A 12,534-nucleotide genomic window follows, 5' to 3' on the forward strand; every position below is an offset into this window, starting at 1 on the left:
AAGAGCGGTGATGTGAGTGACCTGGTCAGTTCCCTCAGTTGGCTGGAGGAGGACGCTAGCTCCCAGGACGGGGACGAAAGTCCAGAGATGAGACTCCACCACGGTCTGGGTGTTGGTGGTGAGATCCACTCCTGTACAGAACTTGGAAGTGAAGACATGGAGGAGGAAGAGGAGGAAGAGGAGGAGATTGGACCAAATGGAGAGAAGGGCCCCAAAAGACGAGGCCCTAAGAAGAAGAAGATGACCAAAGCCAGACAGGAGAGGTTTCGTGCCCGCAGGGTCAAGGCCAACGCAAGAGAACGTTCCCGCATGCACGGACTGAACGACGCCCTGGATAATCTTCGCAGAGTTATGCCGTGCTACTCGAAGACACAGAAGCTGTCTAAAATCGAGACTTTAAGACTGGCTCGCAACTACATCTGGGCCCTGTCGGAGGTGCTAGAGAGCGGCCAGTCTGCAGAGAGCCACGGCTTCGTGGAGATGCTGTGTAAAGGTCTGTCTCAGCCCACCAGTAACCTGGTCGCGGGCTGCCTGCAGCTCGGACCGAGTCCAGTGATGCTCAACAAGCTGGAGGACAAGTGCGGGGGCCCCGGGGTGGATGGTGTGGGGGGTCAGGTCGGTCATCCCCTCAGCTTCCCCTCACCAGGCCTTCCCAGCCCCCCATATGGATCCCTGGAGGCGTCCCACCTTCTGCACATGAAGGGGTTCAAAGGGCCTGTGTACGACCACACCTCCTCAAATGAATGCAGCAGCGGCACCCCCCCCTACGACGGGCCACTCACCCCTCCCCTCAGCATCAGTGGCAACTTTGGCCTGAAGCAGGAGCCCTCTCCCCGCGATTCAGAGAGGAACTTTACGCCCCACCCCTCCCACCCGGCCCACTTTCTCTTGTCGCACCATTACCCCGCCTCTACGACAGGTGGGCTGCCAGGTGGGCCTCAGGGCCTGCCCATTTTTCAGGCGTCGCGTTATGAGCTGCCCCTCGACGTGAGCTTCGAGTCCTTCGCTCCGTCTCACTTGGTCACCTCTCAGATGGGAAACATCTGACCGAGCAACACGGAAGGAACGGAAACTGACTGTGGAAAAATGTTGTTCCCAAACAGAGGCCGAGGTTTGGACAGAGTAGGAAGAAGTGGATTGGATTTATGAGAGAGAGAGAGAGAGACACAGAGAGAGAGAGAGAGTGATCACCTCAACCTGATCTACCTGATCCAAACATGCACCCCACCTTTTATTATTTTATTTATTCTGTTTTTATGTTATGTCTGTAAATGTTGCCCATCAGTCAAAGTGAAACTAAAGATTTTTTTTTTTACCAAATTTCCATAACGACGACTTTTTATCCTCAGAGTTCTGCACATTAACATATATAAAAGAGATCAAAAGAGTCACAAATGCTAAATTCCGCACTGAGGCCGACGGCCAGTGTCTGTCTGGCCAAACCTGAAGCAATACATTTATTTATATCTGTATTTAATATTTATTTTGATTAGGTTTTGTCCTCTCTTTTTTTTTGGATTTTCAGCACAGTGTTTTTGTTGCCCTGTCTTCACTGTCGTCAGTCACTGGAGGCTGTACTGTATTTAAATTATTTATTTTTTGGGTCTTTCAGGAACTTCATTTGGTGTCACAAATATTTGTCACATTGTACTGTTGTAAATATTTTGCTGTTTCGCACTTAATTGAATAAATATTCTTATTTTATATGATAACAATTTTGTTTGTTTCTATTGTTTTAGACTGACGGGTGCTCAAAGAAAGATATACTGAATTTTTTTAGGGGTTTGAAGGAATATTGACATGGGGGGATCGAGGGGGGGCAATAGTCCTATCTGTAAAGGGGGGGGGGGCAGGGGGGTGTAGTAAAAGCTTAGAAACTAATAACCCTAAGGAGACATCAAATATCTCTGTTTTTTTGTATAGAAACAATTGCTAAAAATAAAGCAAAACCACTGAGGCTCATACAGAAACTTAAAAAAAAACTTCACTATTACAATAAAAAGACAAGGAAACCAACAAGAGAGGAAACTGAAATCAAGACGTCATCTAAAGACAACTATCGTGATTTCATATTTTAGGTCATTTCATAAAAACAACAAACAGCAGCCGCTACGGGAATTTGAGCATCTTGTCCAGAAACAAGAAAATGATTGCATGCAAGTATTATACTATATACAAGTAGTACATGTATATGATGTGCACGTGTGTGTACACAAGCAAACTAATTTAAGAGTGTTCCATGCTAATGTTAGCTAACTGCACAGTGACACGGAAAACTATGTTAAATAGGGATTTGTGTAGTGTGAGTGTGTGTGTGTGCGTGTGTGTGTGTGTGTGCGTGTGTGATGTCATTGAGAGGCTCACTGCAGGGTTTCTGTCAGGTCAGGCAGGAGGCTGTTGTTGACCATGGGAAAAACAGCTCTGAGGAACAGGTGAATGTGTCACCGAGGCCTTTCTGACTCCTGATCCCTGCTCCGCTCTCACACATGTCTCACTTTCCCATCCACCTCATGCCAAAACACTGTAGGGCAAAAAGTCGATTTGTAAAGAATTCATGGACATTAACTTCAAAGAGGAACAAAAACAAGTTGGTGTTTCAGAGGCCGTGTTTACTCTTTCATTTTCACTCTTTCATTTTCATTTTCCTCCAGCAGCAGCAGCAGCAGCAGTGAGGTTCCTACCACAGTTACATCACTCAGTTATTGACAAAAGTCTGATGTTTGACTTTAATGACGGAGCTGAAGGACATGATGGGCCCTAATGCTCCAACAAGAGGGCGGCAGAGTGGCAGAGATGAAGTGGTGAGAGGAAGCACTGGTGTGTACAAGTGTGTTTATTATTGGGGTCTTTCAGGCCATTGTGAGGACGGGAATGTGCCTGTTGTGTAACAGGAGCGTCCCCCTCCTCAGCTCACCTCTCCAAAGGTTTGTCTTTTCCAGTTCTGGCAACGGGGAAGAACGGACCGAGGAGAGAAAAAGGGAGCGATTGTTTTACTGGGCGCCACTGGTCCATTGTGAACGCAGCCTGTTCTTTCTCTTGACCTGTGACCTGCATTGTTGTGGGGTTGGCGGTTCGGGGAGGGCAGACAGCTGGGGGGACTGCGGGGGGGCTGACGGACAGCTGGGCCAATTTGCAAAGAGAGGAGAGAGAGGGAGATGGAGGAGAGAGAGAGGGAAAGGGGAGCCAGTGTTTTGGGTGGAAATGGGAAGAGCAGTGAGGAGGAGAAGGGCAGAGGAGGTGAGCGAGGTCCCTGCTCCTCATTCACAAATCTCTCCCCTGTGTGTGTGTGTGTGTGTGTGTGTGTGGCATAGCTTCACACATGGGCTGATATTTGGTTGTGAGAACCTTAGCTGCTGTACTCGCTCTTCGTGTGATCGCATTTTGGGCGGAGGATGTGGATTATCCTCCGGAGTCCAGAGACACGAGGTGGATGTGAACGTAATCCACACAAATTAACTCTTAATAAAAGATTACAGAATACAGGACATCCAGAGGAGGCTTCGAGGTCAGAGGACACGGGTTAAAAAATAAACAAGTGAAAAAAAAATGAATTTGGATAAAAAAAAGAAAATGTACGTAGAATATAAATGTGTTTTATGAATTCTTTTTACAACAACAGAAAAAAAACAGAATCAAGAAAAAACAATTAAACACTATATTTTCTACACGAGCGCTCTCTAGTGGTACGTGGGGAAAATTTACATTTTCAATTGAATAAATCTGAAAGATACCATGCACAATTAATCCAACATTTAAACATAAACATCTCTCCTGTGGTGGAAGCTAATTCTACTGTTGGTCGTCATGGTGGTACTCAGAGAGCTCAGTGTTTTCTCAGGTGGTACAGACCAACATTACTCAGTTCAATCTAATTTGACTACAATCTGAGTTCATTTTTGGAGCCATAGAAAAAGGTCTCTCCCTCTCTCTCGTTTGCTCTCTCTCTCTCTCTCTCTCTCTCTGCTCCGTCTCCTTTGTGCTGCTATATTTTAGCTCTTGTGCAGCAGAGCTTAATCCACCGGCCAAACACGAGTTGCCGGAGCTAAAATGAAAGGTCCTGATCCATAGGAGCTGGATGGAGGGATAAAGCATTGTGATTAAGATTGTATTAATGGGACGGTAGGAGGCTGGACGGCTTTAATCAGTGTCTGTGCCGCTAATCCCTCTGCCTTTAAGCTGGGCCCAATACAGTGATCCCCCTCTCGGGTCAAAGTGTGTGTATGTGTGTGTGTGTCACAGTCTCAAGCATGTACACAAACACTCACACACACCTTTGAGGCCAGCAAAGGGATCTACAAGTCCAAATTGAAAAGTTGGAGCGGCCTGAACTTCAGCAGCTGTAAGAAGAAGAAGAAGATGATGATGATGATGATGATGATGATGATGATGAGGTCAGTGTTATGATAATGTGTCTCAATGTTGGGTTAGGAAATAAACTCTGAGTTTGAAATAGATTTGAAAAAGTAAATCATGACCTTGTTGAATAATAATTTAATCAAAAAGGAAACTAAACTATAAACATTTTGGCCAGAACAGCCAGAATGAAGTTCAAAAATTGACCGGCGGCTGGTTTAGAAATAATTTGGCACTTCTGATGTCTGCTGCCATTTAGTGGCATCAACTGAAATTACAGTCGATTCGTTGTACTGCATGAAACAGAAGAAACAACGTCAGTCTTTATTACTTGTTACTTATTTTACTACTGGGCCGTATCTGGCCCACGGGCCTTAGTTTGCCCAGGTCTGTACCAGAGGTTATATTGAAGTGTCATATAATATTTATTAAATTCTCTGTACCAGTTGTATCTGTTATAGTTAATAATTCATGTTATATCTGATTCTCTTCATCAACATCAACACTAACAACAAAGAGTGAGGGGTCAAAGAAGCTGCACACTGGCAGCTTGCACTCTCATTACCTACGGGGGGAGAGAGGGTGAGGAAGGTGAGGATGAGGGGTGGGCCTTCTCCCACCCTGAGTTCTCTGAGAGTATTAGGGTGTAGGAGTTAAAGAGCTTCTAATGGGATCTGGATGCTGTTGTGTTTACTTTGCACCCCTCCCCACGCACGCCCCCTACATTGTAGAAGTTGCACGGCTCTGGGCCGCCACAATGGGCTGAGTGTGGGGACAGATGGAGGTCCCTTTGGAAGAGGGCACAAAAAACAGCCGAGGTAGGAGGGCCGTGGTGTCTGAGAGAGCGCGCAGCCAGCAAGGCGCACGGCGAGGGACATGGGAGAGCATAAGGAGGTGGAGGAGGGAGAAATAAAACTGAAAGGGGATTTTATTTTCCAAGTAATTGTGATGCAAGAGCCGGAGAAGCTCAGTGTGTTCCCCTGTAATCTGTCTGAAATTCATCACGACCTGCAGACATTGTTCTGCTGGAGGAGCCGCAGCTGAGGCTCGGTCGGCCTCAACACTGCATCGACTGCTTTAACACGGAATCGACTGTAATGCACTCTTGAGCGTTGCTTAAATGTTTTTCCCCAAAGTAAAAGGTCAGGTGAGAGACTAAATACTGAAGTCATTTATTGAGGCCAGTGTGTGTGGCGTTCCTGTGATAGATGCTGATGAGGACAGAGGAGACGCATTGGAGGAGGGCAGAGGGAGGTACCAGTCAGAGGAGCAACAGATGGGGCCTGATGGAGAGCTCAGGTTGTAAACTTTCTGTTGGTAACATCTGTCCATTTGTCCATCTGCTACACTGGCTGTTTACAGTTTGTTCAGCAGAAACTCGTTAATTAAAATCAAGCTGCAGATGAGGCCTTTGTCACAGTATATTAACGAGAACCAAAGAGTCTAATCTGCGTGCAGTGGTGAAATGCAGATTCCAATTAGCTAAATGATTTATTTGAAGTACTGTTTAAGGGATTTTTAATTAGAACTGCGTTAGAAACCGGGATGGGAAAACACGTGAAATCATCTCTCAACTCACTCATGATTCAATCAAATCAACAGCTCCGCTCCATTCCCACAGATAATATTTATCACATCTGTGCCACTCTGGGACACTCTGAGTCGTGGCGTGCTGTTGTCTTTGTTCATTATTTTCTGGAGCACAGATAAGTGGATTGATGCAGCACGTGAGAGTCAACGCTGAGAACTCTCACATTAGCAATTACAGAAAATGTGATTTTGATCAGTGCAGATTTTAAGACTTGGATTATCACACGTCAGTGGGAAATTAATCTGGACTACAGGCAGGCCAGTCCACACTGATGCACAATCCCAGACATATTCTAGCTGAAGCCCAATTCTCTTCAATATTAGGTCCATAACATAAGTAAAAACTAACACGCAAATGTTCAATATTTCTAGACACATACATGTAAACAATGTGGTAATTAACACAGGGATTTCACATTTACTAACACTGCAGTTTCCTACCGTGACTCCTGCTCTGATTCGTATCACGTTCAACATGTCGACCTTTGACCTTTAAATGAAAACAGACGAATTGGGAGTTAGAATCTGCAGATGTGACCATATGCCTCAACTCATATATTTGTAGGTGTACACACCTATTTACACAAGATATATACACTATATATAAACATATATATATATTTATACAAACAGTATATGTATATACATACATATATGTCCATATTTAATAAACATACATGTACATTATATACAGACACTTCTTTAGTTGGTGGTGGTCCATTACCCATAAACATGTGCCTATGATGGAGCTGTTTATTACCAATAGTGACAGTTTTTGTTTATTATTATTATTGCTTAGCCTTTTTTGCATTTTGGCTAGAAAACGTGTTTTGTTCATTTGACCATAGAAATGTTCCATCTAGAAAACGTGTTTTGTTCATTTGACCAAATTTGATCAAATGTTCCATGACCACAGTTGACTTTTTTGGCTAAATTTTTTGTTCTTCATTTGCTGTACAGGGGAGTTGATGAAAGAGAATTAAGCAGCTGATCTGGGCTCAGTGGCTGGAGCGTTACATTAGACATTAATCCTGGTCCGTGGAAACTCGGAACAGCAACAGGATCCTTTAATCCTGGACTCCATCCAGGCCAGCCTTTCATCAGTCCAGGACACACACACACACAGTTCTAGTTATTGTTTCTGACACACCCTCATAAATGTAAACATAAATGTGTGTAAAGATTTTATACCAACTGATTCAGTGCTAAACCTTTAGTTTTTTTAATGACTCATTAAGAACGGTCAGTGATTATTGGGCCACAGATTTTTTTTCTTTTCTTTTAATGTAGTTGTTCAGGAACTGTTGGATCGCCCAGTGTTTCCGTAAATCTCAGTCCTCCCTCCAGGACGAGGCCTGCGTCCTGGTGAGCCCTCACAGCACACACACCGTCTCTCTACATGTAACAGATGTTACTGGGGCAACAGTTGGTATTGAAAGGGAGGGGCTTCAGGCCATCTGTCCAGGGTCAAGGTTTGAAAAGACGCAGCAGAGATGGTGGCACGTTCAAGAAAAATAGTAAGTATTTGTTTGTGAGGAGAATAAAGTGATTCTTTGTGATTCTGTTCAATGTGCTCCTGCACTCCTGTTGGCCTTTGTCAAGATGATGTATACAACGAGGAACTCCATACACTGTGATATAAGGAAATCAATTCTTTAATGCTAAAGCACCCCCTTGCGGTCCAATACAATACTGCAAGCAATGAGTAAAAAGTTAGCAAAGCTTTATTAATTTAATTTGTAGTGGCATTAGGGGAGATCGGAGTATTAAATTAATGAGATTAATAACAGTCACAGAGAGTCCAGCTGGGAATTTAGACTCTCTAAGATGTGGTCTATCTCGTCCCTGAAATAGGCCATCTTCTTATGAGAAACCTTTCTCTACAAGACGTAAAAAAAAAAGAAAAAAAAAGAGCAGAATATAAAAAGAAGGAAAAACAACAATGAACAATTCACAAAGATGACACTGACCAGGTAGATCTTCAGCCTCTCTTTCTCCATGCTGAAGAACTCTGCCACCGTCAGCTCAGTGAAGTCTTTCTTCATGGTCAGAAAGCCACAGTTAGGGGAACGTTTCTTGTGTTCAGTCCTGAAAATGAAAAGGAAAAAAAAAAAAAAAAAAGAAAAGAAAAAAAATGGGAAAAAATTGGGGATATTGAAAATTCTAAATGACAGAATAATATTTGTTTTCACTTTTTATTTTATTAATATTTATGCTTTCCAAAAGGTCACAACACACTGTAGGTCACAGGTGATGTGTGTAGGTTTAAAAATAAATAAATAAATCACTATATGTAGTCACTGATTTTCAATTTCAACTGATGTATGGCACTTGGTAAAACAACGCCCTCTACTGGCTTAATGCCCATATAAATGTGGTTAAATCACAGGTAAGCAGACATGACCTTCTCACCATGGGTCATCATCTGGTTCCCAGCCCTCCAACTCAATCAGACAGAAGAAACAGCAAACGACATCAGGTTCATTCTCACTGGGACAGTGGACAAACCCGGCCTTGGCCATCTGTGAAGACAAAGACAAAAACTTTCACTGATCTAAACACTGAGTCACAGAGAGCTGAGACGTGAAGGTGGGGTTGATATGACAGGCAGAGCTGAATGAAGATGAGCCGCAGTGGGAATTCAACCACAGCATGATCCGCGTTTGGCTCCCGGGGTGATTACGAGCCGGTAACAAGAGGTCATAGTGTGACTGATTCAGTGAACTGTCAGCAGCTCATCCATCAGGGGGCAGGAGTGAGCAAATGTAAGGGGCTGTGGACTGGACACCTGCTTAACTGTAAATCAACACTTGTCACAGATGTGGATAAAAACAGGATTAGACTGTAATGTGAACCTGGACCTGGTCTGACACAGTTGGCTACCTGTGAATGGACACACACCGTGAAGGGGGTCGATTGTGTTGTTGTTTTCTGTATTTAAAAAACAAAAAAACAACAACACTGTACTCAACTTTTTCAGACTTCTATTGGTTGAAGTGGGATTTATCTTAAAAATGTGGACTTTAAAAAAAAAATTTTTTTTTTCTTTTTTTCTCTAAAACAGAATGTTCTCCAGACGATACTTGATGATCAGTGAAACTCATGTTTTCCAATCACCCAGAGGACAGAAACTAATTATTATTTTGTGTTTACACATTTTGAAAGTTATTTCTCCTCCATGTTTGAACAGTCAGGTGACAACATTTAACCACCATATTAAACAGCTGGATGTCATAAATCTAAAATTATATATATATATATATATATCTTTAAACTTAAACATTTCACTTTCCAAACAGTAAGACATGGCAGTGTAAATAAAAACCCTCTCTGTTTTTCCGACACCTTACCTTGTCAGGTGTGCAGCTACACTCTGCTCTGAAAGGCCAGTCGGCAAAGCTGTGCTCTCGTAACTCATGGCTGTACATTTTGTCATAAAGGCTGAACCTGCTGTTTAACACTTCAATGTTGGCCATGTCTGCAGCAAACCACAGACTGTCTGTCTGTTTCTGTCTGTGTCTGTTAGCTTCACACAGTGGAAATGTTTCGGCATGCTCTCAACACTGCACAGGTGTTTCACCTTTGTCTGATCACTCTGGTGATGATGGAGGGCGGGGCTGTGGAGGGAACTGGGCGGGGCTATTGACATATAACGTCCAGCAAAGACGCTAGCTTAGCATCGAATGTCTTAAACTTTAAAGTTGACAGCCTCGAATTCTCTAAAAACTAAATATAAGGTCTTAAAAACACAGATAATAACAACTACTTTCACATTTGGTTGACTGTAACACCAAACCAGAGGAATTAATTAATTACATTACAAAAAACAAAAACAAAAAGAAAGACAACTTCGCTGTCTTTTAAGATCAATCATCCAACCTGACACAGAGCAGGTATTTCTTTTTTAAACCTGTGAGTTTGTCTCCCTCTACTGGTAATTAAACGACATTGAATAAGCAAGCTAGTTAGCGGAGCATTAAACGAAGCTCTGCCGGTTCTTAAGTATTGACGGGGTTTTTTTTGGGGGGGGGGGGGACTGTAATACATTTTAAAATGTTTTTTCCTACTTATTTTACTTTGAGAATTTTATTTACACTCTACTTATCAAAAATATGAATGTGCTGTGTCAAATTTAAACTATTTTTAGCTGAAACATTTCAATAAATGTTTGGGGATACAGGCAGCAGATCAAATGGAGTTGTGTTTTTTTGTTGGTATAATCATGTTTCCAGGGTATTAATCAGACTGAGGGACAGGCACAGTTCTTGTCTGTCTCTGTAACTCTATCCCTCAGGCCACTCAGTTCTAAAATGTGCTTACACCCTCAAACTGCTGTCCTGTTCTCCTGCTAACCTCATCTTCCTGCAGCGTGTACTGCTGCGTGCTGTACAGTACGATGCCGAGACACAGTGTGTCCGCTCAACTGGTCGGGAATGACGGATTTGTTTTAGGCCCAGTGACTGAAACTCTAGTAGTTGGCAGCTCTGTGCTCACTGAGCCACAGGCCAGCAGTGGACAGGACGTCTACTGTACATCACATGACATTTACTGTTCATACAGTGTGGGCACAGGAGAGCGCCACCTACTTCCACAAGTGTTTGTTACTGTTTCCATTTTTTTGCAGTGCAGCATAAAATGCTAATTCACTGCAATTAGCCCGGTTTGCTAACGCAAACCTGTGTGGAGACATTTGAAGAACTCTGCTGTAGCACCAATCATCTTCTCCAAGGTGTCTCCTCTCTGTGCACTTTATTGACATTTGACTCCTCTCCCCTTCTGCCCCGTAGCCTCCCTGCCTTCCTTCCTTCCACTCTTTTCTTCCTCTGACACAAGTGCCTTCTCTTATTAAGTTCTGCCACGATTAGCTGCTGGAATCTCCTGCTCTGACTTTGTTTTCACACATGGCTGAGAATAAGAGAGGGAGAGAGGGGGTGAGAGAGAGGGAGGGGGTGAGGGGGGATGCTAGGAAGGAGATAGGATGTAGAAAAGTAGAGGGGAGGCAACAGAGGTGGTGTGTTCATGGTCCGTCATGTCCTTCACGATGCATTTGTGGCTCCGTTGTTCAGAGTAGATGGAATCTCTTTAAATTAATGACATAAACCTGGGATTTCTAAGACCGTTTTTTTTCTTTCTTTTCCTTTGTCGTCTCTTTTATTTTCACTTAAGGAATAAAGGTTGCTTTTAGGTTTTGAGGGAAAAAAACTTTTTGTGTATGTTTGGAGATTGGTCCCAGTCTGCAGAGACGGAAGGAAATCAAGTGGATCAGATGTGGAGCTCAGGTAAGAAATGAAACATTTTCATAAACACTCTGTGTTTATATTGTTTACTGCTGTACCGTATTGAGGGACAGACAGTACTACAGTACTACAGTACTGTCTGTACTGTGGTACAGAGGTGTCCCAGTACAGACAAGGACACACTGTACAACAAATGTTTTGGTCTGGGATGTTGAGTTAACGTGACCGTGTTCCCAGTCTTATTTGAACTCTTTTTTAAACTCTCTCTGGTCGAGCAGACTAATTCTAGCTGGAACATGTACAGCACGTGTGATCACGGAGCTGACAACTGTCCTGACAGCTCCACCTGTCCTCCGCTGCCGGCACTCCCTGATTTCACAAGCACATTTTTTTGAGTACATGTATGTTTGACTGCGTGCATGCAGAGTCCAGAAATAGTTGACATTAGTTGATCCTCTGATTTATCAGCCCACCGACCCGCAGGAATATTAAGTCTGACTAAAAGACTCAGGTTAGTGAGGGTTTTTTTTTTTTTTTTTTTTTTTCAAACATGTATGAACAGGAGGCGGTTCTACAGCAGACGTGTGAGTTAGCTGTGTTTGGAGAGAATGACCCTCCGCCCTGTGGTGCTGGTGTCAAATCGTCAGCTGAGTGCGAGAGTGTGACAGTCAACATCGACATTCTCCATCTGTGAGACAAGCCGGGGTTTACAGGACAGACACACCCACCTGTGTCCACACAACCGTGTCTTCTCTTTGGTCTCCCCAGTTTTGTGCGCATTAGCTGATCAACATGAAGCTGAACAGCACAGTGGCCACAACTAAAGATCTGAAAACAAGTTGGTCCAACCATGATTAAAAATGAGTTCAGTGATGAGATGAAGAAAAATGAATTCTTGAATTCTTAGCTAAAAATAACAGGATAAGACATGTGGGGCAGTTTAGAAATAAACTGTAAACTCTAATAAATAAATATCATTTCTACAGACATTAACACAAAGAAAGAAGAAAAAACATTTGTAACTGATGGAACAGATTCTTTTCAAAGTAATGATTTGTCTTTAGAGATTCCCAAACACAGAAACAAGAGTTTGTTTAACAGCATCGGTTTCATATGTACAACAGACACTTAATTACACGTTGTAATGAACCACTGTAATTAATCCTACTGATTAATGTTCTCATGTTTGATGAAAACTAAATCAGCCAGACTTCACTCTGCTCCACGTTATTTTGTTTCATTTCTTCTTCTTCTTCTTCTGTGAGGGTTGAATGTACAGAAATGTCCAGTAAAGTCGTCCACATTTCCTGCTCAGATCCACATCTGATCAATAGTCTAAAGTTAGAGAGATGAT

General features: G+C 43.0%; 2 protein-coding genes across 5 annotated transcripts in view; one reads left to right on the top strand and one right to left on the bottom strand.

Moving 5' to 3' along the window:
* Positions 1-1,443, top strand: part of neurod4 (neuronal differentiation 4) — a 3,755-nt gene extending 2,312 nt beyond the window's left edge. The window contains exon 2 of the mRNA XM_008318868.2: positions 4-1,443. Within this exon, the coding sequence (XP_008317090.1) occupies positions 4-1,047 (1,044 nt within the window). The 3' untranslated portion in view covers positions 1,048-1,443. The remainder of the gene's footprint in view (positions 1-3) is intronic.
* A 1,022-nt stretch (positions 1,444-2,465) lies between these two features.
* Positions 2,466-9,554, bottom strand: birc5b (baculoviral IAP repeat containing 5b). 4 transcript variants are annotated; one of them, XM_025058960.1, is made up of 5 exons: positions 9,294-9,551; positions 8,356-8,465; positions 7,914-8,031; positions 6,385-6,433; positions 2,466-2,521 (listed from the first exon to the last, which is right to left on the bottom strand). In XM_025058960.1, the coding sequence occupies exons 1-5, from the start codon at positions 9,417-9,419 to the stop codon at positions 2,481-2,483; spliced, it is 444 nt and encodes a 147-aa protein (XP_024914728.1). In that variant the 5' UTR covers positions 9,420-9,551; the 3' UTR covers positions 2,466-2,480.
* Between the last annotated feature and the right edge of the window lie 2,980 nt (positions 9,555-12,534).

Source organism: Cynoglossus semilaevis, chromosome 10 (assembly GCF_000523025.1).
Source record: "Cynoglossus semilaevis isolate Cse_v1.0 chromosome 10, Cse_v1.0, whole genome shotgun sequence".
In the NCBI taxonomy this organism is placed as follows: domain Eukaryota; kingdom Metazoa; phylum Chordata; class Actinopteri; order Pleuronectiformes; family Cynoglossidae; genus Cynoglossus; species Cynoglossus semilaevis.